Consider the following 26775-nt stretch of genomic DNA (forward strand, 5'->3'; position numbering starts at 1 on the left):
GTATAGTATAGTATAGTATAGTATAGTATAGTATAGTATAGTATAGTATAGAAAATATACACACTCACAGACCCCTCTCTATGCCCCATCCAGGCAAACAAGAGGCATGATCAGAATTCAATGGCACAGTCCAGCTTGTGCTCCAGGAGGTCACGGTGGAGGGCCAGGGAAGGAGGATGTTTGGGGAAGAGTCCTAAGGGTCAGAAAGAGATGCCTGCAGGGCCATGTTTGGTTCCCCCAAGCCCAGGTTTCCTTTCCCTTGCTGTAAGGATCTACTATTCAAGAGGGCAAAATAAAAAAAACCACACCATGCACTCCCAAGACCTTGGGCACACTGGCCAAAGGCAGCATTGCTAATCTGGTCATTTCTCTTATAAGTGAAGGACTATATGACCAAAACCATGTTGGGATCTTGAAAGTTTTTGAGGAATGTGTTTTTTCCTTAAACCATTTAGACAGCAGAAATCTGTTTCAGAACTTTTTACATCAGATCGTAGGGTTTGGGTGTGATGTCCTTGCCTTTTTACAAATGCCCCATCTAGGGGCAGTAAAATTCCCACTTTGATAAAGGAGATGCTTGAACATTATTGCACTGAAGTTTATGGAACATCTGGGATATGCTGAGCATATATGTTGGGTATTAGCCTAAAACCGCTTTCGAGCAGGATTATAGTCAATGGGAGCATTTGAGACTTAGTTATAAATATAGCCAGGTTTTGAGTCATGCGACTTTTATGTCTTTATAAGTGAAAGGAACTCCTGGAATTCAGCTTTCTCAAATCAACAGTAAAAGTGTACTCTGAATGTTGAGTTGGGGGTCTTCTGCTTCCACAGCAAAGGGGTAAGGGGCAGAGCCAGACCCTGCAGCATTCAAGAACAGTACTTCATCAGCCATTGTGAACCAAGTTTAGCTAAGTTATGCTATTAACTAAGACCGGATATATAAAAGGGATCCTTTGTGCATATCCGCGTATGACTGCTACAAAGCATCCATAAGTTGAACCAGGAAAGCTTTTGAATGTGCTTGTTCATGTGGTTTTCAGATGGCAGCAGGAAGGAGAGAGTGCCAATTTTCTCACTTGCATTTGCCAATTTAAAGACTGATTCATATGGCTGTTTTTTTTAACCTGCCAGCAATGGGATTGCCCTATTGGCAATGAAACTCATCCATGTTGCCATACTATAAACACCTGTCAGTGCCCTCACAGGATTAACTGGCCCAACAAACTAGTTAAAATTAATAGTCCGCTCAAGCTGGCTTCATTCATGGCATCAACCTATGAAGTTGTCATATGATTCAGCCTTAAACTCATAGGAGATGCTAGGATTGCAGTGTCGAGGATACATACCACCCAGAGGATACAGCCACCCAGAGTGGCTGGGGCAACCTAGTCAGATGGGCAGGGGACTACTGCTAATACATGTCTTTGAGACTTTACACCAGCCTTCCCCAATCTGGTGCTTTCCAGATGTTTTGGATTTCAGCTCCCATCTGCCCCAGCCAGGCTGGCCAGTGGTCAGAGATGATCAGAGTTATAGTCAAAAACATCTGGAGGGCACTAGATTGGGAAAGGCTTCTCTACCAAGCTGAAGGCAAAAGTACACTGGGGTTTATACAAGTAGCATATGCCATTTGTTTACTCCTGCCTGATACTGTTGTTGACAGGTAGAAAGCTCTGTGCAACGGCATGATTGATGAGTTCAGTATGCATGGAATCTGCAAGCATGTTGTTGCCTGCGTTGGGTAGTAAAACAGCTGACAAGCAGAGTAATCTGGGATGCTTTTCTAGAGATTATCTAAGCATTAGAAAAATACAGCTACAACTGGCCATAATCTAAAACCTGCTGGAAGAAGTGGAAGAATCCTTTGGCACAAAGCAATTGGATAATTTGTGAATATGTTTGCGTTTGGGTTTGGGTTCATCCAGAGAGTCTTATGCATCACTAAGGAAGATGACATGTGAAAAGAGGATACAGATGTGCACCTGCAAATTTAGAAATAAATGACTGCAATGTAGCTAAAAAGCATAATACACCTCACCCTAGTGGGGAAGATTGTGCCCAAGTGATGTGTGTGCTTGCCTAGTCTTCTCTCCAGCTGCTAACTGTGGATGGGCAGCTCTCCCTTCCTACAGTTCCTTATCTTTAAACTGGACTGGGACTGGACAAATGCTCAGAACTCCTATCCCAGGCCTCTAGCTAGCTTCCAAACCCAACTCTCATCCTTTCTCCTTCTGAGCATAGAAAGCTGTGTGGAGAGATGAGATTCAATACTTGGCATAAAATGGCTTCTAGACTTTTTGCTCCTCCACAGCTGCACTGCAACAAACGATGCTACAGTTTGGCGCTTCCGGCCCTGGTTTTCAGAGGAACCCCTTTATCTCCCTTCTTGGAATTTGCATAGGATTTAGCTTTGCCAAGGACAAAATGAAGTAAAAGCAAGGGTAGTGAAATGTCCAGCAGCTGGTTGAAGTGTGAATGTGCTACAAAAGGCCAAGATCAGCAGCTTAGCTGCAAATATTGCAAAACTTCCTTCTCTCCTCCCTTTATTGAGGATGTCCCCATCTTTTCAGGAAAAGGTGGAATCACCTATGCAGGGTATTTAGTCAGAGTGCTAGCAGGATGCTAATAAAAGAGCTGACAAAGAGCAGTAAAATCCTGCTAGTTGCTATAAGAAACAGCTCTCCTGGGAAATTTAAAATCTGCTGTATTAACTTTGCCTAAATCTCCAGGGTTGACACTTCCCATTCTCTCTGAGAAGGGAAGTAGAGGAAGGAAAGCCTTAGTTCTAGTTACCTCTGGTGCTTTAATATGGAATCTGTTCCAGTAATCTGTTTATGTCTTAAATTCTGCAATGTCCCTGTCCTTATCATGCTCCTATGGCACTGGGATGAAACTCTTGCCCTTGCTCTACAGATGCTGGTGCATCAATACTTGTGGCACCTTTGCAGTGCAAATGCCTTGTTTTGACAGTTTCTCTGCCTTTTGAACTTACCCCAGCTTTCAAAGCAAGCCATCGCAAGGATATTCTGATGCTAATGTTTTCAGTGAAAAAGCTGGTGTAGCACAAATGCTAGCAAACACTCAGGTGCTCCTGTCCTGCTTGTGGCTGGTGGGATATCAGAGGTGATGTTTGGTAGATGGTTTGGCTTTCAAAATTTCGCTCTCTCATTGTGCCTTTCAAACAACTACAGTCTGCTTTATTGTTTATCGACCAGCTTCTTCATAGTATTAGCTTGGCTTTTAATGATTGGCCGCCTGGCACTACCTTTCCCAGAAGAGCCACTACATCTAAACATCCCTGCCTCAACCCCCCCCCCCAGTTGATTCTGCTTTGTGAAAATGGGTAGTTTTTTGTGACTTTCATTCAAAGAAAATTATTGCCCTTTTCCTCTCTCTTTATATTTTTTAAATTGCATTTTTGTTTATTCCAGGTTTGGTTGATTTGCACACCCACCTTTGGTTGCTCAATTACATATATATATATATATATATATATATATATATATATATATATATAATGATTTACTACACTCAGTAAACAATATACATGTTCTAAAGGTGTTGAAAACATCAATATTTAAAGTTGTTGTTTGAAGATTTTATATAAGCAAACTATTTTGCTATTATGAAGCTGGAATAAATATTATAAATGGGTAAAATATATATTTATATTTTTATAGGACCTTATTTTAACTAGCTTTTCACTATGGAGTGTGTTGACTGGAGAGCAGAGCCTCAGGCTGGGCTGCAAACTGAGCATCCTGCCAAGGACTGTTACACCCTGAGCCACACTTGCTTGGGGATCACAGCTCTTTGGATTGGGAGGCAAGGTGCCAAGGATCTGGCTAAGGTTTAAATTGCACATTGTGAGCCCAGGTTTCCCCAAACTCAGAAGATGGGAGAGATTTCCTGCTTAATAAGGTGCATAGCATGTTTAACACTGTCCATGAAAGGGTGGCAGACAGACTTTACCTTTCAGCTGGCAAATATACAGGAGATGATGAAATAAGCAAGGAATGTTCCTGGGAGGCAAGCAGGCTGAAGGTCAGTTGCCTTAGGAACAGGAAGCACTTAACTGGAGCCAAAGAAAGGTAGCCTGAAACAGTGTCACTAAAGTGCAAAACCTTGTTTAAAGGAAAGTACCTAGTGCAAGATGGAACTGAATTTTCCAGCAGGGTGAAATTGGGTAGCAAACAGATTTAGCCATCATTCAGATTTGTTGTTCTTGTTGTTGGCATTCATCTGTCTCAGGAGACAACGGAGTGTGCCCCTGTGGATGAAATCAAAGCACTGCATTAGCAGCACTGAAGTGACCTTCCTGGGGTGCAAGTCTGGGCAGTGTGTATGGACGTCCTTGGCTGCCCAGACAACAATATCCTCCTCTCAGGCTCACTGATGTGGTCCACAGGAAAGCAGATAATATGTTGGCCACCAGTTTGGCTGCAGGAGTTGCCGGAAAAGGGCGTACAAGGCTTCATCCAACCATCTTAGGAACTCCACTTCCTTATTTGTGTAGAGTTTACTCCTTAGCTTTTTCTTTTCTCAAAGATATCCCACAAGCCAGCAGAGGTCTAGAACCAGAGACGGGCCACCAATCCAGGTCCCCTCACTTTCCTCTACCACACAGGCAGAAACCGCCTTATTGACTGTTGGGCCCCACTATTGCTCTCACCCGCTCAATCTGTCAGAGCCTGTCTTTGCATACAGAAGTCCCTAACTCACCGAGGGTTTGAGAGCCACCTGTTACCTTCACCTGGCTTAGCCAGCCAGTCAAAGCCATTCCTGGGGTGTGGCTGCTGTCACATCCTGACAGCTTCTAAGAGTCACAGGTGACAGCTGAGTGCAGGGTGGGGACCAAAGGATTGCTGTTGTTGTTGTTGTTGTTGTTGTTTTATTGTTCTATTTAGTGTCCATTTTTAAACACACCTGAATAGCTTCAAAGCGGAAGATACATCTTATTCTTGCCATTTTAATGGGCAAAGCACTGTATAATTCCCTTGCACTTCAACAGCCTCCAGCAATTGATTGTAACAGAATCCATTAAAATGTCAGCCAAGCTATTTAGCGATGAGCAGATGGGGCAGTACATACAATCTCAAAAGCAGGCCTCCTGAATAAGTGACCCTGCGCCTTTTAGTTCTAGGGCATGTGTGTCAGGTAATTTAACCACAGAGCCTAGGACTTGCCAGTCAGAAGGTTGGTGGTTCAAATCCCCATGACGGGGTGAGCTCCCATTGTTTGGTCCCTGCTCCTGCCAACCTAGCAATTTGAAAGCACGTCAAAGTGCAAGTAGATAAATAGGTATTGCTCTGGCGGGAAGGTAAACGGCGTTTCCGTGCACTGCTCTGGTTCGCCAGAAGCGGCTTAGTTATGCTGGCCACATGAACTGGAAGCTGTACACCGGCTCCCTCGGCCAGTAAAGCAAGATGAGCGCTGCGACCCCAGAGTCGGCCACGACTGGACCTAATGGTCAGGGTTCCCTTTACCTTTACCTTTACCACACCCTCTGCACTGAGAATGTGCCACAAGACCTAGTAATTGAGATTCTATCTGAGTCCGTCCAACTTTAATAGTGTTGTAGCAACAGCTGCCTCTATGATCTCATCTATAAAATGGACTTGACAATATACTGTTGTTTTAAATGAAACTAGGTTCCAGCTAGTCATTTGTATGTGAGTGCTCTTGTAATCCACTTCAGGAGTGTTTTGCATGGAATGCTGCTCTGCATACAATCTATGGAACATTTGCAAGTGTTAACACCGATGCTGAAGCCATTTGGATTTGTGTTGTATTGTAAATCACTTCAGAATGCCTCAGGGGAAGTGATTCATAAATGAAATAATAATAATAATTTTCACAAAGGGCATGAAAATTGGCACTGGCATTTCCCTGATCTGTCATTCAAATGTATAACTTGAACGTTGTTTAGCATCTCCACTTCTATCCTGCATTAGCAGCAAATCAGATATTTGTAGATATCATTTGAGAGACAATCTGGAGAGGTGTAGGGTGGATCGGCCCTTAGCTCTGTGGGCTGCTTCACACATTAAGTTGCAGCAAAACTGCTTTTTCTCAGAGTTAGGGAGCTGTGGCCAATAACTCCCATTTCCTGAGTGAATGCTCTGTCATATAACACGAAGAGGTCAAGTCTATGCACTGCATGTTTAAGGTGCACATGTCATATTTTTCATGTATATGTCATATGTTGAAACTGTCTGCAGGCCAACAGTTGAAGCCATGTTATAGTGGGCTTGAAGAGACCTTTCCTCTCCTTCCTTACAGTTTCATTTGGGAACCAAGTAGGCCCTGTTGCAAAAGGTACAGTCAGATCCCATTCACAGAGGGAGTTGTTAGCTACTTGTCTGATGCGAGCAAGCCAGACATGCTCAAGGCATTCTCCTTGGCAGCAGGGAAGCTGGATTGGAGGGAGGAGGAGGAGAAGGGAAGGGAAAAGAGAAGCCAGGATATTTCAGCAATGCATATAACACTCACTGCTGTGGAGGTCAGCGCCTGAACACAGCCCTTACGGCAGGCGATGGAATGTAAAGGGCTGGGCTTTGCAGCAGGAAGAGAGCAGAGGAACTTTGATTCTTCGTAATTAAAACAAACCCAGCAGCCGCAGAGAATCAACCACAGTTCTCTTAAACACCCTTTGCTCCTGTGCTGAAGAAGGAGACAGGCAGATTCTGGGGAGGGGATTTCACAGTCCAGCTGTCTCCTCCGGGTCATTCTGGTGCTGCTCAGTACCAGCCAGCCCAGAAGCGTAATTCCTTCTGTAAAAGTGGGGTGCAGTTTTACTTCCTTCCTTGCCTTGTGCACAAGATTACCCTCTTGTACGCTTGACAAAACACAGGTCTATCCCTGTGCATTTCAGTATCAGTCCCAGGGTTTTCATGTTCTTCTAGTATCATAGAGCTGGAAGGGACCCTGAGAACCATCTAGTCCAACCCCCTGCAATGCAGGGATAGGCAGCTGTCCCTTATGGATATTGAGCCTCTAACCCTTGTTAAAAACAAACTGTGGCTTAATGTGAACAAGCAGTGAGTTATTGTCATTGAAAGTTCTTGCACTGGTCCTCAACACTGCTGCTACACTGCTGAGAAACAAGTCTGCACCTGGCCTGTTGTGATGTCTAAGCCTGGGTTTATGGCTTATTTATCTCCAAACAAGCCAGGAGCTGTAACCAAGGTTTGTTCTTGGCTTTCGGCTCACGGGGTTTTTTTTTTGAGAGAGAAACAAACCATGTGCCAGGGTCCAAACATCCTGACAAGTCAGACTCTGGGCTGTTTGCCGACAGCATGGCACATGAGGAGAGAAGCAAGAACTTTTCTGCAGCAGCCACTGGCATACTGTACATTCACATTAAACTATGGCTTGCTTTTCAATAAAGTTTCTTTTACCTGCAGACCAGGCCCTTCTGTTCAATGGGGCATACACCCAGAATTGCAGCCAGGAATTAACTAATCCAGAATGATTATCACCTTCTCCTGCCTTGCTCACAGACTCTTCCTGCTTCTGTGCTTTGAAAACATGAAAGAAATCTACTCTTATATCAACTAAAGCCACTGGGTCTACTGCTAAGTATGACTAATTATAGATCCAACCCTATAATGATACATGCTTTGCTATGTTATAGGGCAGCTTTATTCACTAAGGGTCTTATTAGTAATCTGCCTTAAAATAAGACCAAAATTGTATGTGCACATTTGAGGGTGGAGGCTAAAGAAGGAATGCATCACCCGGGGGAAACCAGAGGTCACAGATCTGCATAATATTTTCCTACATTTGATGTTAATAATTTACTATAATTTAGATCGAAATACAATCAATCTCCCTATTGGGTTCATTAATGGTTTTTACCTCTGTTGTTAGCCATCTTGAGCTTTTTAGAGGAAAGGTGGAATACAAATAAACAATTAGGAAGATGGTGACCTGGTGACCTGTTTGGTTACTCAGTCTGTTCTCCAGGTGTTCACTGTTGATGGGCAACATCCAGACCTCTGTTCTTCTTCTTAAGGTTCTTTAGTTTTAAACCAAATGTGGGGTTGTATGCAATGAAGCTGATAGCACAAGCAGCTCCACCTGTGCCATGGGGCTTCCTTGCCCTCTTCCCTGTGTTTCCCCCCCACTCTTTGGGGTTTCCTCCCAGTTCTCTGGAGCAGAAGTACTTGAGGGAGGCAAGATGCAAGGAGTTGGGGGAAGAGTCATCCTGCTGCACAGGCAGAATTTCTTGCACTAACAGGATGCTTTCAAACAGAGGACTGTCCTTAGACTGCCCTTCCAAACAGAGGGATGTTCTCTGTAATATAGGGTGCCTGGCCACCTCAGCACAGTGAAATGCTCAGCAAGAGAGACTGTCCTCTCTGGAAAATCAATATCCCCTAGAACAGTGGTAGGCAGACTTGAAGCTTCTTTGGGATCTTCTTTGTGTGTTTTTGCTTGAACCCCCAGGTCTCAAGGCATATGCTTGGAATTAAAAGAAGTCTGAGTCTGAGAATTTGGTTTGAACTGTGGCTTTTATGGGTGTTGTGTAATTTACATGGGCCTGCTTTTGTTTTTGTTTTAAGGCAAATTATGACTGCTTGCTATGGAGAAAGATCTGCCTACGTGCAAGATAACATCTATAATTTCTCACAATACCTGAATCTATCCATCTATCCTACGTGCCTCTACTGTTACTTTCTTTTATAGAACAAGTCGATCCCATACAATATTTCTGTATTGGAGTCATGCACTCAAAAGCAGCTGTCCATGACATGTACAGATCATAATTCTTGCGTGCATGTGAAAACAAGCACTGAAAGCCATCCATGTGGAATCCCCGTTTGTAAAACCTGTGAGAGACAGGGCATGAACTACAATTGTATTTGATCTTTATTATTTCATGTATGAATTGCTTCCCATGAAACATCCCCAAGTGATTAACAGCAGAAACACCAGCAACAGAAACATATATAAATACAATTTCCAGTTCAGTGGAGATATGGACAGGGATGAAATAAAATCTCCATTTAAAAGGCTTGTTGGAAGAGAAAGACCTCCCACAGGTACTGAAAGTATAACAGAGATGGCACCTGTCTGATATGGAATGGGGGAGTGTTTCAAAGGGTCTCATTCCTACCTCGTACAGAGTGGGCCTTCTGATGAGTTGGTATCTGTGGGAGGCAGTATATAAAGAGTAAGATTAACTTTTTGGTACCCTGGTCCCAAGCTGAGCAACCTTTGTATACTAGTGCCAGTATTAGATCCCCAACTCCCACTAGCCCCAGCTAACATGGCCAGTGGGTCAGGATGATGAGAGTCATTCAGCAGCAACATGTGGAGGGCAACAGGCTTGAAGAAGCTGTTCTAGGCGAATTACAATATTGTCAGTAAGGAGGTTGCACAGATAGTTGAATTGATGAAACAGATGCCAAGCTAGTCAAGAATGTGGTGGGCCTCTGTCTCTCTCCTGTCTCTATAGACTGAAACCACAAGATGTGATGGTGTAATTTAGGGTCATGCCAATTACATTACACCCATAGAAGCCACAGCTCTCCTGATATGGGCACCTGCCTCATTGATTCATGTCTTTTGGAAACTCCTTGCAGTGAGTAACAAAGGGATGTTTTAAAACGCGCCACACATTAATTTTTTTTTGCATAGATGATCAGGGTTAGTCTCCAGATGATGTTGGACTCCAACTCCCATCAGCCCCAGTTGGCGTGGCCAATGGCCAGCCATGATGGGAGTTGGAGTCCAGCAACATCTGGTGGGCGCACCACATTGCCTGTCCCTTGCATGGATGAGACAGGCCCAAGCCAGAAACAGAACTGGAAGTTGTGCTTTTCATTCACAATATTGCACAGACGAGTGTTTCTCAAATGTCCTTTAGGGATTCTGCAAACAGGGAAGATGTCTTATTGATTGTAAATCTGTAAGCTACTTCTAAGAAAAATCCAGCCAGGTAAAACCAACAAAGTATCTGGGTTGCTGGCAACTTCTTAAAGACTTGACACTTCGGGAGACCCTGAAACAAAAGATTTTTGTAGGCTCTGTAGCACCTTTACCATTGACAGATTTATTGTAGCATAAGGTTTGGTAGGCTGGAGCTCATGAAAAATAAAAAAGAAATGTTTATGACTATAATTATTATTGCAAGGGAACTCTGTCCTATGACAGCTGGAGCACAATAACTCTGTGCTACAATGTCTACAAAAAGTGAAAGGGTTCAAGACTCCCAAAATGCAGGTCGCATTCCTCTTCCTGTAGCTGAAAAAGAATTTTTCTCTATTTTTGTAAATAAATTTTTAATCCCCCCCCCCAAATAATAATCAGTAAAATAAGGATATAAAATTCAAACCACCATCTAACATTAATGCTTCTAATAAAAAATCCTACTATTTTACAAACCTCCTTTTGAGGTTCTTTAAACCTCAATACTTCCTTCCACCCCCTTCTACTGGTTCTTTATATCTTACATCATTCTCTGCATTTTGTTATCATTTTTATCCACTTGTTACACCTTTACATTCTCTAATTCTTTACTACTTACAAGTGCTTAATTTAAACCTGCCAATGTACCAACTCGTTTACAGTATTTCTGCACATACACAATAATTTTCCCCCATTCTTTTTTAAACTTCCCATTGTCAAAGACTCTTGAGTTTTGCCGTCAGTTTTGCCCTTTCTGCATAGTCCATAAGTTTTAATTGCCATTCTTCTGTTATTAGCAACTGTTCTTATTTCCATCTTTGGGCTACATAAATAATTTCTTCTGTTCTTTGGGAATTACTGTTCCTATTATACCTAGTAGAAAAGCTTCTGGTTTCTTTGCAAAGGTTAGTTTAAATATTTTCTTCAATTCATTATATATCATTTCCCAGAAGCTTTTAATAACCTTGCATCCCTACCGCATATGATAGGCTGTAGGGTGGCTAGGTGGAAAAAAGGACAGTTGTATAAAAGAGGGAATTATAAGAGGTGCAGCTATCCATCTTGTTTCACTATGTATTTCTCTTCCATAAAACACTGCTATGGAACTTTTAAAAAGTGCAGTTTATTCATTATGTAAGTTTTAGGGCTTCAGGTTTATTTATTTACTTAGACAATTTATATCTCTCTTAACTACAATTGTCTATAAGCAGTGTACAAAGAATGCAATACAATGAAAATAAACATATTTTAAAACAATAAAAAAATAAGCCAGGAAGCTATGTTTGTTTGTTTTGGTAGGACTGTCTTGAATTTGAAGATTTGCTTCACTTGCAAACAAAGTCAGGGACACTCCAATCCAAACATAGTAACTGTTACACCCACTAAGAACAATGATAGATAATATGAGTAGAGTACTCTGTGATCTAATAGGACTTTTCCTTCCTAAGCCACTCTAAGCCTGTAATGAAAGGCATAAACCTGCTTGAGGGCTAAGTCTGCATGAGGGTCAGTGTGCAACAGATTTTATCTTTCTACACTGAGCACTGGTGAAAGGGTTTGAAGTACTTCTGAAAGGGGCCTTAGTTTGTGAAATTAAGGGTTAGACTAGTTGTCCAATGAACTACACCTCAAAGGATGGCTGCATCACTCAACAGAGACACAAATAACGGGCAGAGCCAATTTCTTGCAGTCAGCGCTAACAAATAAATACAATGTTTAATGAATCCTTTCTTCTTCTTCTTGCGCCATCTGACTTTGTCCTTTCGTTGTTTTTCTGTCAAGTGAACTGACTGCTCATGCCACAAATTTCTACTGATCATGGGGAGGCGATAGTATGAACAGATTAGTCCTTATCCTGGAGCTGGAAGATCTGGCTTTGTTCTCTGCTCTTAACAGTGTGTGATCTTGGCTAGGTGTTTCAGGGTGGGGCCGCACAGGAAGTTTCCCACAATCCAGGTTTACACTTCAGTGAATATCTCCAAGTGCAGGAAGCACTCTCTGGGAAAACAAGGCACGACCGACTGCAGGATTTCTCATTGCTAAAATGCCAGAGTTTCCACTCTGGAGTGTGGACAACAGGCAGAGAATCTGGAAAGACAGCAGCATCATGATGCTTACTGCCCTTGGGTGCATTGAACTGGTATATGTATGACTTGGAAAAAACCCACTTTGATGCAGAAGTCCTTTCAGTGTCTCTCAGCACCTGCAAACATGTTACCTCGTGTCATGGAGCAAAGATACCTGGAACTATTGGACATTGATAGCACCTGAATTCCTGTGCAAAGTAAATTTTCATGTTTATGTATAGATTTTCTATTGGTTTCATATCCACTGACTTTTAGATCCTATTAATCAGGCCCAGGGCTTTTTTTTTCAGGGGGAACTTGCCGTAAATCAGTTCCATCACCTTTCAGGGGAATGCCATTGCCATTATAAGAGAACAAGGGAGGCGTTCATGGGGAGTTCTGGCACCTCTTTTTCTAGAAAAATAGCTGTGACCATACTCCAGATTTCCCATGAGAACACCCACTGGAAAAGACAATTAGGTTAGACATTTTCCTCTGCAACACCATTGAAATACAAGATCAGGAAGGTTCTCTATAGAGTTGAAGCAACATAGTAGTTAAGAGCATGATCTGTGAGGTGGTGATATGCACTTTTACTTCTGGAAACTCGCTGAATGGACTTGGGCATGTGTGGACAATAATACTTGTCTACCTCACAGGGTTGTAGGATTACTGAGGTAATAGAGTGTGAGGTGTTCTGCACTCTTAAATGCACTCTATAATGCTGAAACATAACTGTATCATAATATTACATCCCTGAGCATGAATTCCATCTGCATTGTTGCAGCCTCCCTCTGTCCAGAGATTTGGGGAAACTTTCTCTGTCCTTCTGACAGTGTTTACAAAGTTTTAGCCTCTCTTTGTCCTCTGGCCTCCTGGGCAGTGGGGCTTGTGGCTGGGCTGTGAGCCAGGAGCTGATCTGACACATAGAAGCAGGATTTATGGGATACTGCTTTGATTCCAGCTCAAGGGCACGTAGGGCTGAAGCCAGAAGAGACGCAGCGTTTGGGTCCGTGGCAAGGAGGAGGGTGAGAGCATCCAGCTGCTGCTTCTCCTCCTCCTCCTCCTGCCATACTCTCCTTTGATGCCTTTAATAACTTTTTGGGAGGCTTGTTTCTCCAAATGAGGACTGGCAGGCCGGCTGAAAATTGCAGGCAAAGCCCGCCCACACACTTCTGGTAGGACACTTTGATTCCGTTGTGGTAACTTGCCCCGTTAGTTCAACCCGGGGCTCCTCCCTTCTTCTTTACTCGGCTGATGCATCTCAGCCTGGTCTTGTGATTTCTGCTGCTGTCATCTCAAGTTTTCTATAGTTGTTTCTTGATAACTGAGTGCACAGTCTCATTTTTCTTCTTCTGGACTTGGAGACCTATGTGTCCAGCTCCACATGTATGCACACACACACACACACACACACACACCCTGTTTTTCCAGTCCCAAAGCAGTTCCTTGATTTCAATTCTGCCCCGTGCTTTATCTTGCAATCATTACACTTGTCTGCATTAGTCTTCCTGAACACCGACCTGAAGCTCTCTTTAGTCCAAGTCCTGCGGCTCCCATTCAGTTAACACCTCTGCTGGTTATGCCTGCATTCCCTGGGGGTTGGACTAGATGAGCCTTCGGGTCCCTTCCAAACGCTATCAGCCTTTGTTGTGAATGGCAGCTTATCAGAAGCCTTTTGGGGACTCCAGGCATTTACAGTTAGTTAAAATGTTGACTAGGTGCCCCAAAGTCGTGGTCAGGTTTGCCATATTGCAATTTCCAATGAAAACAAGCAGTGTACCATTGAGCACTTTTTAGTTTGTGACCTAGCATTGCCCTGAGATGTGCTCCCTAGAGGGAGATATGCAAGGAGAGGATGTCATTTTGAGTGTAATTACTCATTCTGCATATAGTACGTGTGTAGCCTTAGCAATGGGAGCATGTGTGTACCATTGAAGGTGGTTTTATATTCTGATTTTGTTCTGTGAACTGTCCTGAAACCTTCAGGTATAGGGCGGTACAATGGTACCTCTGGTTACGAACTTAATTCATTCTGGAGGTCCGTTCTTAACCTGAGGTACCACGTTAGCTAATGGGGCCTCCTGCTGATGCCGGCGTGCAATTTCTGTTTTCATCCTGAGGCAAAGTTCTTAACCCGAGGTATTACTTATGGGTTAACCGAGTCTGTAACCTGAAGTGTTTACAACCCGAGGTGTTTGTAACCCAAGGTACCACTGTATATAAATTCAATAAATAAAATAATAATAATAATAATAATAATAATAATAATAATGCCACAACAGAAGTAGTTTCCAATGTGACCACTGTACTCAGCTCAGAATTCTCTGCTGTGGCTCCTTCAGATTTCAGACTAACCGTCTTTCCCAGGCCTACCTGAAGATGCCAGGGATTGAATTTGGGTACATCTGAGTGCAAGGCAGATCCTGTACTGCTTAGCTTGGGCCTTTTTTACTGGTACTGTGACCTCTGGGAAAGTGTCGCAAGAGGTTTATGGCAACCTGTCTTGCATTCTGTATGGTTGCAAATTAAACAAAAGTGTTAAACCACAAAGATATGGAAGTCTTTATGTTTCATGTTGAAGATGGTTTGGGTCCAAAGCGTATCAAGCCAGAAGCGGCCTTCTTCTGGAGATACATTTGAATGATGATTAAAATATCTCTGTCGGTCCCTACTAACAGATGCATAACCATGTCACACACAAGAGTTCATTAGCAAGAGGGGTTTGCACGGGACACATGCAATTCACCAGCTGCTTCCATTTGTGCTGGTAAAAAAGGAAGTGGAGTCTGAAGGGAAAATATTTGTATACACTGCAACTAAAGAAAGTGCAGCATAATTTCAATCTCTCTCTCAAAAACAATAAACAATAAATGGAACAGCGATACGAGACTCCATAGATCTTGGCCAAGTTACTCTGCTTCCACAGAACACTTTTTCAACAGTGCCCTGTCTTGTAGGGGCGTGGTGAGAATAAATATTTAGCAGAGTGAGTGGGCAGATGCTTAGATGCTATGGTAATAGGGCCAAATAAATAATTTTATAGCTGACTTTCCTCTTCTCAATCACCAGGGAGGCCTATAAAATGTGTTTACTGACAAATTCTGAAGCTGTTTTTTTGTGAAAGGGCTTTGGTTTTACAATCCTGTTCCAGACAGGATCGTTCTTGGTATCTGCAGTTTATCCAGCCCCTGCAGTTGTTGTTTTTGTCTGCTGTGGGTTCTAATTCAGGTGTACACAGTTTTCAGCTGACTCACCTGAGTAAAACTTAAGTGGATTCTGAAAACTTTTACAGTTTTTATTCTGGACAAGGAGGTAGATCTTCTAAAATTGTTGCTGTTGTTGTTGCTTTTGTCAGTTATGTAAACACTGACTAAAATTGGCAAAAGGCTTTCTTTATTTCTACATTTTGTTCGTTTTTTTAAAAAAAACCATATTTTTATTAAAGATTTCTTAGTTTACAAAAATATGTGCAATGTCTGTTTTTTCAAGTTACATTTTCTACAGATCAGTTTGTTTGTGATTGACTGTGGTGAACTTTGTTTTCATGTGTGAGTGGGGTGGGTGGGTGTTTTTGAAACAGGTATGCTGTTTTTGATTGGTATTCTGTTGGTGGATTCTTGTTGTCTTGTTGGGCTGTGTATGTGATAAAGGAGAGCCATACCGGGGTGAAGGCGTCTTCTTCTATTTGTCCCCATGTTCGTTTCAGTTTATTGGTTAGTTTTTCTAATAAGGCTGTTTCCCATACTATTTGGTACCATTGGTCTATGCTTACTCCTGATAGGTCTCTCCAGTGTCTGGCTATGATGTTTCTGGCTGCTGAGAGTAGGTGGGTTATGAGCTCTTTATGATGTGAGTGGGCATTATTATCTTGGAAGATGTTTAGTAGGGCCAACTCTTGGGTGACTTCTAATACTTATTGTTTTTGTATTCCTAGTGTACAGATGGGAAACTGTCTTCTGAGATAAAGGTTAACAGGTGCATGCCCCAGGTTCAGTTCCTGTGTCCCCAGAAAGGGCTGAAAAAGAGTCCTTGTCTGAACCTTGCAGAGTTACTGCCACTTAGACAATGCTAAGGTAGATGAACCAATTTATATGGCAGCTTCATGTATACTTCCCTATGAGACTTGTTAACAGGACAAAGCAGAGTAAGATGTGAGATCCATTATCGAACTATCTCCTGTTTTCTTTTTCTTTTTCTTTAGTTTGTAGTAGTTACAGGATCTTCCAAATGTGATTAGGGCCAGGGAGTGCCAGGGGACAGCACTTAATTCTTTCCTAATTATCTCTATGATAGCTTCATTAACTATGAAATCTGAAATTTGGGTTTCGCAGTCATTTTGCAGGGTTTGGAGTGAAAGCCCCAGGTTCTGCAGCACCCCCAAACTGAGGAATTGATACATCAATTTGGGGGTTCCAACATTGTTTGTCCAATTCACTCCAAACCACTGCCAAAGTTTTGCAATAGTTTTGCAATATTTTGCAGTGAAAACCTCACATTTAGCAAACTGAGAAATTGATACTCAAGGGGGCGGTGGGCGGAGATAGCTATCACTCCAAAACTAGGATAACTCAAAGACTCAGCACACCTATATCCACCCAGTTCTGTAGACAAGTAACTGTGACTTTATGAGATTTGGCTCTGGAAGAGGTGGGAATTGAACTGAAAGGAACACTTTCCCCAGTCAATGGAATTGCTGATTCCACTGGTACAGGCAGAATTTGAGGGAGTGTTGTTGACACAACTTGTGTAAGTGACAGACTGTTGCTTTGATGCCTGCCTCCTTTCTTAGGTAATTGCTTGGCTTGATTGGTCTTTGACAGCTGATCTGCTGCAGCAATTTTACACTTTGGGTAATCAAGCGCTGGTTACCAGTCAATAGGCAGTGTTTTAGAAAGGCTTGCATTTGCATTAATCATGCAACCTGCAATTGAGCAACACTGGGGCTTGTTTGTTTTCCTTCCTCTCAGAGCGCTGTGACTGCAGTAATAAACACAGAATGTTACTCATTTAAATTTGACTACCGTTGAAGCTGGACTAATAAGTTAAAACTGATTGGTTGATTTACGAGTTATGTCTTGCCAATTTCCGCCCTCCCTTCCCTACAGGGGGGGTGGGGTTTGCAGCACTGAGCAGGGGCTCACCTGGACGGGTGCCTCCCACCTGCTTGGGTTGGCCTTTGACCCACCCTCAGCCAGGGAGGGCAAGGGATGGACCCTCAGCCAGGGAGGACAAGGGGGTGGGACTAAGGCCAAAGAAAAGAGGCTGACCCCTTTGACCAAGCCTCATTTGGTTTTCTTCCTTCCAGGATGTGGCTTTGTAGAGACCTCAGGCTGGCTAACAGTATGGTAAAAAAAAATTGATACAAAGCAGCAATATCAGTGTTCAATGAGAGGCGAATCAGCAGCATCAGCATTGAGAACCTGCTCATCAGAATTGCAAATATACATGTGCAGGCCTAATGAAGATTGTGGGCTATTCCAGGCCACCTCTGCTAGACGCCATATTCCAGTTTGAAGCTTTTCTAAGGCCGTATTTATCACGCACCCTTTTCCAATGAGTCCGTCTAAACTTCCATATATGGCTTGTTAAGTGAAATGGATTATATAAAAATCTGAACATTATGCAATGTGCCAGTGATGCTTGCTGTTGTGCCTCCCCCCATTTATATATGTTTAGGTTATAGCAGCCTTGTGGTCAACCGCCTTCTTGTTTTGGGAATAAATTTCTGAGCATTTGGGGAGGGAGGGGGAATGGACATGCCTTTCCCACATAGATTAAAAAACAGCAACAACCCAAGGTCCTTGCTGACAGTAGAAAGCTGCAGTTTGGGGAATTAATCTGCAGCTGTAGTTTTGTTTGTTGAAAACTCAGGGAAATAGATTTATGGCTCAATGCAATTAATGGAAGACAGCATTCATATAGCTAACACACTGGAAGTTTTTGCTTTGAAAGGCATCAGATTTAGCTGTATGAAGTAGAAATCTGTCAATATGGATGATAAAAATTCATGCATCTGATGAAGTAGATTCCTGTCCATAAAAGTTTATTCAGTAATAAATGTGTTATTCTTTATGGTGCTTTTAGAAGATGATTTTTCCAGGGTAGGAGATGGGCCAATGTTCCCCGTGAGAGTTAGGCAAAGGCATCTTCCTATCTTGAGAGCAAAGAGGAGATATGTCAGCCTGTTAGCCCAAGGCATTCCCAGATGTGGCCTTGAGGCTAGATTATCTCTAGCTGTTGCTAAGTGTGTTGTTGTTTTTGACTCCTGCCCAGATTGCGCAATGCACATGACAAATGCATAAACTGAGCCATTTGCCAAGAGCACAAGCCATAGATTTTGCACACCAGCTGAAACCTTCACGTCACGCCGATTGAAACCTTCTCAGGGGGTGAGGATGTGTGGCATGACAAACTGCACTTGGTGAATGTGACAAATTCCAGAGCCAGTGGAGTGCTGTGGTTGAAGGGCTGGGCTTGCATGGGGGACAGCCATGCTAAAATCCCTGCTCAGCTATGCAGCTGGGTGGCTTTGAAAAAACAACAACACCCTGTCTGTCTACTTTACAAAGTTGTTGTGGGATTGAAAGGCTCTTTTGAAGGAAGAGTGGGTTCTAAGTGGAGTTGGGTCCACTGTGTGTATGATCTGGAGAACAGCTTTCTCAAAGGTGGTTATGTAGCTGGTTTGCACCAGCTCATAGTTGCCTTGCTGTTGTGATGCCTTAACTTCAAACAAAGAGAGGGGGGCTTGTATGCAGCACGTTTGTTCTAAAGAATTGCAAGGGTCTGGATTTCTTTTAAAGGTGAAGTAGACATGGCTAAAATCATGCCTGTCTGCTTTGCCTTTCAGGGCAACCCTGCAATCAAGAGGTTAAAGCTTTCTGGCAGCATAGGTGCTGTTAATGATTGATAACAATGATGCTTTCAGTGGGTTTTGAAGGAAAATATATTCCACTAGCAGCTGCCCCATGAGAAGCAGCAACGCTTGACTAGCAGATTTTGGACTGGAATCCAAAGAGGAAGGGAGGTAAGCAGCCATGTGACAACTGTACATGAACATATTATGGTTTACATCATAACCTACACAAGCATTGATGTACAATCCTGCTGGTTGTGGATGTGGTAGCAGTAATGTTTGTTATTGAGGCAGCTGGGAAAACCCATTGCCTGCCAGTTATATTCACGACACCCCCCACCCCCCTATCACACTTTATGTTCATTCACTAAAGTCAGGACTGCTCATGTGAGCAAGAAATCTGTCTGGAGAATCAGGTCTTAGTGTGAGCACTTGTTAAAACACACAGGCAAGCCTCTGTGGGATCCCTTCTCGACCTTTGATCAATTGCATAACGGGGCCAGTGCCCACATACTTAACAGCTGTGCCTCATTTTCTCTCTGGCATACTTGTAAGAGAAAAGAAATCCAGATGTTTCAAAAAACATCCAAAAGGCATTGGGCTGAACTAGAAATCCAGAAAGAAGCAGAGTGGTGCTTGTGAGCTGCCATGCCTGGATTCCCTAATGTTTAGGTGATACCGCAAAACATGCTCCCTTCTTTGATGTTGTGTTGAATCAATCATGGGAGGATCTCTGCCTGATTCCCTGCAAACTGATGAGACAGTAGTTGGCAAAGTCCTAAACACTGGCTTCTCCAGTGCTCATTTAACAGAGGCAACATGCAGAGAGGGCCACACTCCAGCTTAGGGATCGAGGAGGGTTCAAATATACAGTACTGCAAGATTTCATAGAGTCGTGCATCCTGGGCGCACTGGTTTTCAGAGAGGGACTTTAACCACTGAAGAACCCTTTAAACGGCCATCTGACTAGATGAGTGATTCCTTTGGCCCATTCTTTCACTGAGCCACAGTTATTAAAGATATGCATAAACAGGCAGATATGTTTATAGATGTTTGTGTATGTACGTGGTGGGGGTGGGAGGAAAAAGTGGCTTTTTGGCAGCAGACTGTGCCCCCAATTTATGGTACATACATTTGTAGGGTCAGCTCTAGGTGAGAGTTCTGGTGAACCCAATCCTGGCAGTGGACCCTGGTGGATTTATCTGGCAGTGGTGGGCAGAAGTGCTCGCTGAGCAGTAGCAGGTAGCTTTAGTGTATCCATCATTTAATTTCCATGCAGGAACTCCCTCTTCCCTTGCCCTGCTAATCCTTCTCTCCTCTGTTCTCTTGGCAAGCAAAGTTTGACAGCTGATTGTCAGCCCTGCAAAACCCTTTCAGACCGAGGTCTGGGGGTTCCCCACTATGCTAATCCCTCCTGGTATTTTACATGCCTCCAAACAGAGGGAGAGCAGGGGAAAAAGAAGATACAGAAGGCAAAACCCACTGGGTGCCAGAATACTGAATGCCAAATGAATTCCCAAAACATGTTGAACATGCCAGTTCTTGCACAGGGGAAATTAACAATTAAGATACGAAACCAACACTACAGTCTGATCTGTTCTCCTGTGTGGCTTGGAGTAACTGGGAGGGTTAGTTCAATAACTAAATGGATATGACAATAGCAGTTTTCCCACCCTCACAGCATAGAGGAGCTGCTGTTGTTATGAACAGAGAAGAGCCCATTAAAAATGCTGATATGATTTTTTAAAATTTAAATTATTATTTTTGGTGGGGAGAAGAGTGCATGACAGAAACCATAATGGCTTTTCCGCTAATGGGTGTGTTTTGTGCCCTCTCCTGGCAAATGCAAAGCCCACAGGACTGTCAAAACCCCCTAACCCCACTTTTCATTTTAATGAAGAAAAGGGTCTCTCCAGATCCAATATCCTTTTTATTGTGCATTCATGATGATACGTACTCATCATGATATCGGGGCAGCCACCTGTGGTCCCACTTTCAATTTAGTTTGCAACTGTAGGGCAACTGTAAGGGCAACATTTTGCAGATGGTTTGAAAAAGAGGAATGGAATGGGGAAAGTGAGTGGAGCAATGAATGTAAACCTTAGCTTTGTATAGCAGACCAGTGTCTGCACACACTCACCCACCCACCTGTCTTTATCCTCTATCCAGACAAGCAAGAGTCACTATCAGAGTTCAAGGACACATTCCAGCCAGGCAAAAACACTCCAGGAGGGTGTGAAACAAGCCTGGTGAAGGGTTTGGGGAAACAGCATGCAGCTGGGGAGAATTCAGAGAGCCAGATAGAGAGGCCTGGATGGCCGCATTTGACCCCAGGGCCAGAGATTCCTCACTCTTGCTGTCTTAGATGGGATGGAATAATCTCTGCTTCAGAAATACAGCACTATTGCCCAGACTCAAAGGAGGCTCCCTGACAAACTTCTTTAGAATTGTTGCTCTATGCAGGCCTCCTCAGTAGGTATCCTAGAAGGCAACTTCTGGGGTTGAAACGAGCCCAGTGATTTCCTCTGCGGCCATCGGCGTCAGGTCCGCTCTACTCTGCCTTCCCTCCTCCTCCTCCTCCATTGCTCCATCTCTCTGCCTGCTTTCCTGCCTCTCTCCCTCTGCTTGCAGTCTTCCCTTCTGCCTCCTTCCTCCCCTCCTGCCTTTTTCCTCCCCCTGAAACTCTCACGGGCTCTCTCTGTCTTTTTTCCCTCTGAGCCCCAATTCATTCATGCTTCTAATAGTGCCACCTGCTGAGTGGGGAGCCCCCTCCCCCCCATGCATGCTAGTGTCTGGATTTGCCCACTGAGGCACGGAGGATAGCCTGCACGCATTGCCTGCACAGAGCAGTGGATCCTGTGGATGGGTGGGCAGGTTCTTGGCCACCCTGAGCCAGAGTGGAGAAATGCAATCTCTGTGCCCCACTGGGCCTGTGCTGTTGGTGGGGGCCAACTTAACCAATCCCCTTCCTTTGAGCTGCCTCTGTTGCAGACATACCCACCTAAAGGAGAGGAGGCAGACTCTTTGGAGAGTGGCACATTCTCACATGCTCTAATAACAAGCTCTTTAAGAGCGAAGTGTCCCTCCTATTTTTATTCGGGGGGGGGGGAGTGCTTTGGGTCTTGGAAGTTTGTGAAATGCAATCTGTGAAGTGATGCCCACTCATCCCTATATCCTCTTCCTACCCACACTATTGCCCATGGTGCAGGAATGGGAAACTGCATTAAGGAATGCACCCAGCCATTGAGTCCAGGAAAAGACCACCCTAGTGTGTGAGGAAACCATGCAAAGAGTGCGTGAGTGCAGCTGTGATTGATTTAGCCAGAATCTGGCTAGCTCGTGGCTCACATCAAAATTCTGGGTTTTGACTAGACTTTGGTTTTGATGGCACCGAAGGCCAGGGTGGCATAAGATTCCTGCTTTTACCTCTGTTCCACAACCCCTCTATGATCTATAAGTGATGCAAGATTTCAGCTGCCCTTTTGGAAGTTGTCTTGGCTCACTTAGATGTTTAACTTTCTTGGTGATGTTTTTACAGTCTCGCTGCCTTAAACGTAGTTAGTGGCCCCAGGAATGCATGAACTGAAATCCAGGAAGGCTGAACCACCCCTTGCCTCCCATGAGGGGAAGGACAAAGGCCAGCTTCTCTGCCTCACTCGCGTCTCCTTCTCTGTGTGGCTGCACTGTGGTGTGAGTTTCCATAGCTGCCCCGGGGCCTGGGGTTTGGAGTTTGTTTGCGTTGGACAATTGGAAACAGAGAGGAGGGATTTTCTGTACTTATGCGGTTTGCATTCTGCCCGTGAAAAGAAAAATGACCTGCCTAAATGGGGAACCTTGGAGACCACCTGGAAGGCTGGAGCCTTCCAGAGGAGCCTGGCTGGGTGGCCAACCACCTCCAATCTTCTGAGGCCGTCCCTCAGAGATCCCCAGTTGATTTCAGCTATGGCACGTTGAAGTTATGGCGCAATAACCTGGTGTAGTGATAGTCAAAGGCAACTTGTCTTCTGCAACATGCCATTAATGGAATAATAGTCCATTTGTGGTGCATTTATACTGGACCTTCCATGCATCATTTCACTTTATTAGCTGACCTGCAAAGCCTCCCCAGTATTACCACATTATTGCCACCTGTAGAGGCACTCTTGTGCTATATAGTGCAACAAAAGCAGAACCAAAACACGCACAAACATTTGTGGTCAGAAAAGTTGCAGGAATGCAGCAGGAAGCAACAGGACATACACTGACTGGAAATGAAGCAGTGTGTCTGCCTCGAAACATTTGCAGGTGCAAGCAGTATGGAAAGCGAGATCACGTATAAGTGCTCTGATACCATCATAAGAACAAATCATCATGAGTGCAGAATAAAAAAGATGACTGGAGGCACCCTACTAATTCATTACAACAGATGAGCAACAAGTGTGCAAGCTCTGTGTAGTGAACAATTGTTTGGACGCATATCTATAGTGGCTTGTTTGATGAAAGCAGTAGTAGTACAGCAGTAATGTCTAGAATCTGGCAGCAGAAGTTGAATACAGGTTTGTGGTTGAGATTTCTCACTAACTCTAAGTCATAACCAAGGTTTGTTCTTGGCTGAAGCTCCTGATTAGTAAGAAGTGAGATTAACCATGAACCTGGGCTTGGAAAACTTGCTAAGGCTGCATTCAGATGTGGGGTTTGTTGTGTGAGTCTTTCTGGTTATCATGCTGGTGCTTCAGTCACAATATTCCATTTGCACTGCAGTACCAGTTGCATTATGGAACTGTGGCTTTTGGTGGATAAACTGCCACATCACACTACATTTTAAATGGCTGGAATGAATTTGTAGGCTGCAATACTACCCCCATTGTCAACACAAAACTCTCATGATTTTCTGAGCTAACAGGGTTGCAATTTGAAAAAAAAATTAACACAGAAAGAAGCCCTGAGCTTCTGCTAGATTCTTCTAGATTTCCACAAGTGGCTTATAAATGGTGTGAAGGCTCACCTAAAACACAAAAATCAACAGGTAAGGAAACAATGGGAAGACAGAATAAAGTGCGGTTGGAATGCAACCTAAGCCAAACCTAGACTTAGTTCAGTAAAACACGCTGGAGTAAAAAAATGACTGGGAAGGAGCAAACTGGCTGCGAGCTCCTCTCTGGGAACCTGCATATTTGTGCATTCCTGGTAAGCCACAGTTCAGCTCACTGTGTTGTGCAAAGCTGGCTGTTTTGTGAAGCCAATGCTGCCAACATGATAAAAACCAAAAGTGCACTGGGTTGCTTCCCTGTACCTTGAAAACTTGTAGGAAGACATTTGCTTTGTTTAATGATATTTGTTTTTCAGGAATGTGTTGTTTGCAAAACCTCCTGGTAGAAGGGGAACACCCTAGTGCACGCAGAAGGTCCCAAATTCAATTCCCAGCATCTCCTGGTAAGGCTAGAAGCATCTCCTGTTTGAAATTCTGGAATGCTGCTGCCATTCAACATAGATAGTGCTGAACTAAATGGACCCGTTGGCTGGACCCAGTGGCCTGACCCCAGTAGAAGGCAGCCGCAACATGTGGTGGAGGGGGGGGGGTCATCTTCTCCCCACCTCATTCCTGTCCTTAGATTCATAGAATCATATTGTAGAGTTAGAAGTCCAAGCCCTACAGTGCAGGAATATTTTGCCCAGCATGGGGCTTGAAACCATGACCCCGAGATTCAGAGTCTCATGCTCTACCAACTGAGCTAACTCTTGGTCCTATCAAGCACAGTTGCTACTACTGCCAGTAGGAGGGTGCTGCTACTGCTTCAACCACCACCTCATGCACCGCTGCTGCTGCTGGGCATCTTCTTGTGTTCCTATGTTTCACGAGAGGGCATGCTGTTCCTGATATCAAGAGAAGATGATGGGGGACATTATGGATGGCGTTTGCTGTTGTTGTTTTATTAGTAGCCTTAGCCTACCTGATCCTAAAAGGTTCCAGGGAGGTATCAATTCATAAAACATCACCACCACACAAACCAGTCAGTTAAAGCAACAGAAACGACTGAAACAATTAATAGTACACATACACCAAAGTGAAGAAGTGGAAAGACTGGGATGGGGTATTTTTTAAAAAAGGCAGAGGGTAGATGGGAATTAGTTTTTCATAGACCATAGAGTTGTAAGGGACCCTGAGGATCATCTAGTCTAACCCCCTGCCATGCAGGAATCCTGCCTACAGCCATCCCTGGGTGGACCTGAACCACCAACTTTCTGGTTTATAGCTAGACACACTGATACATTTCACCACCTGAAAGCAGGACAAAGGTCTCTTGGAAGATGATATCAGCCTAGGTGTCCTTTTAGGGTAGGGTGGGTAAATCTATTCTGGCCAAAGGCTATTTTACACTGATGGAGAACTGTTGGGGGCCACATCCTGTAGTGGGTGAGGGAGGGGGCACACACAGCCACACACCCTTTGGACATACACAAAAGCACACACACAGTAAAAGGTAAAGGGACCCCCGACTGTTAGGTCCAGTCATGACCGACTCTGGGGTTGCAGCGCTCATCTCGCTTTATTGGCCGAGGGAGCCGGCATACAGCTTCCGGGTCATGTGGCCAGCATGACTAAGCCACTTCTGGCAAATCAGAGCAGCGCATGGAAACGCCGTTGACCTTCCCGCCGGAGCGGTACCTATTTATCTACTTGCACTTTGATGTGCTTTCAAACTGCTAGGTTGGCAGGAGCAGGGAGCGAGCAACAGGAGCTCACCCCGTCACGGGGATTTGAACCGCCGACCTTCTGATCGGCAAGTCCTAGGCTCTGTGGTTTAACCCACAGTGCCACCCGCGTCCCTTGTACACACACAGTAGTATATATTTAATTTTTACCTTCCATTTCCCCCCATAGACTCTTTTTTCATCTCAAGTATTTTTTAAAGGTTCTCTCCAGCACCCTTTATCCGTACTGAAGGTTCAAAAGGCAAAAAAGTACTTCATAATTTTAGCAGTTTAGGGAGATGACTTGGAAGAGGTTGGGCCCCTCTGAAATTGCACCGGGCTTGGCACAGGATACTGATTCCACCTTATGGGGTAGAAGCAATTGAGCTGGTAATTTAACTGTGCATCATGAGAAACTGATGGCTTATTAACTAGTGCTGCTTGCCTGCAGCTCTTTCAGTTGCAGTGAGAGAAACTGTGGGCGATTTTTATGTGTCCCAAGTTTGTAAAAAATAAAAAGTTTCTCTGTACTTCTAAGTCTTAAGGAGAAACAAAGAGAAGCCACAGAGAGTCATGTTGTAGATACTCCCAAATAAGACCAACCTTTAAAATATCAGGCTGTTATAGTCCTATTCAATCTCTCATATCTTGGGAAACAAAAAAAGACAGAGACTGGCGAACCTGAGCATTCTTCGCTTATTTAATGCATGGAGAAATTGGGCCACTGTTCAGATGTAGTATTAAAGAAGGAATGGAGAACCTGTGTCCTACCAGATGTTGTTGGACTCCAACTCCCATCAGTCCCATCCAGCATGGCCAACAGTCAGGAATGATCAGAGCTGTAGTTCAACAACATCAGCAGGGCTGCAGATTCTCCATCCCTGCATCATAGTTTGGCACCATGTAAATTAGCGTAGCCCAGGAAGTTAGGGGAAAAGCAGTTCGAAAGCACGCCAGTGCAAGTAGATAAATAGGTACCGCTCCAGCAGGAATGTAAACGGCATTTCCATGTGCTGCTCTGGTTCGCCAGAAGCAGCTTAGTCATGCTGGCCACATGACCTGGAAGCTGTACACCAGCTCCCTTGGCCAATAAAGCGAGATGAGCGCTGCAACCCCAGAGTCGGCCACGATTGGACCTAATGGTCAGGGGTCCCTTTACCTTTTTAAAGTGTGATATGCAGAAAGAAGAAGAGGAAGCCCAGATTCCTGGCAGGAAGCTAGGCTTGTTTGCATAGCTCTGAAACATGATTTAGCATTACATCA

The 26775-nt window shown here is 44.0% G+C and overlaps 1 protein-coding gene across 13 annotated transcripts in view; it reads left to right on the forward strand.

The window, feature by feature from the left end:
• The window catches only part of PLEKHA6 (pleckstrin homology domain containing A6), a 194986-nt gene that overhangs the window by 74239 nt on the left and 93972 nt on the right, over positions 1–26775 (forward strand). Inside the window, exon 1 of one of the 13 annotated variants that reach the window (XM_081866320.1) lies at positions 16038–16060. The exons of the other annotated variants lie outside the window; for them this stretch is intronic. Within the exon in view, the coding sequence (XP_081722446.1) occupies positions 16053–16060 (8 nt within the window). The 5' untranslated portion in view covers positions 16038–16052. Of the gene's footprint in view, positions 1–16037; positions 16061–26775 lie in introns of those variants that run through there. 13 annotated transcript variants of the gene reach the window in all.

The sequence above is a fragment of the Podarcis erhardii genome (genome assembly GCF_964252035.2).
Source record: "Podarcis erhardii genome assembly, chromosome: 6".
Classification (NCBI taxonomy): Eukaryota; Metazoa; Chordata; class Lepidosauria; order Squamata; family Lacertidae; genus Podarcis; species Podarcis erhardii.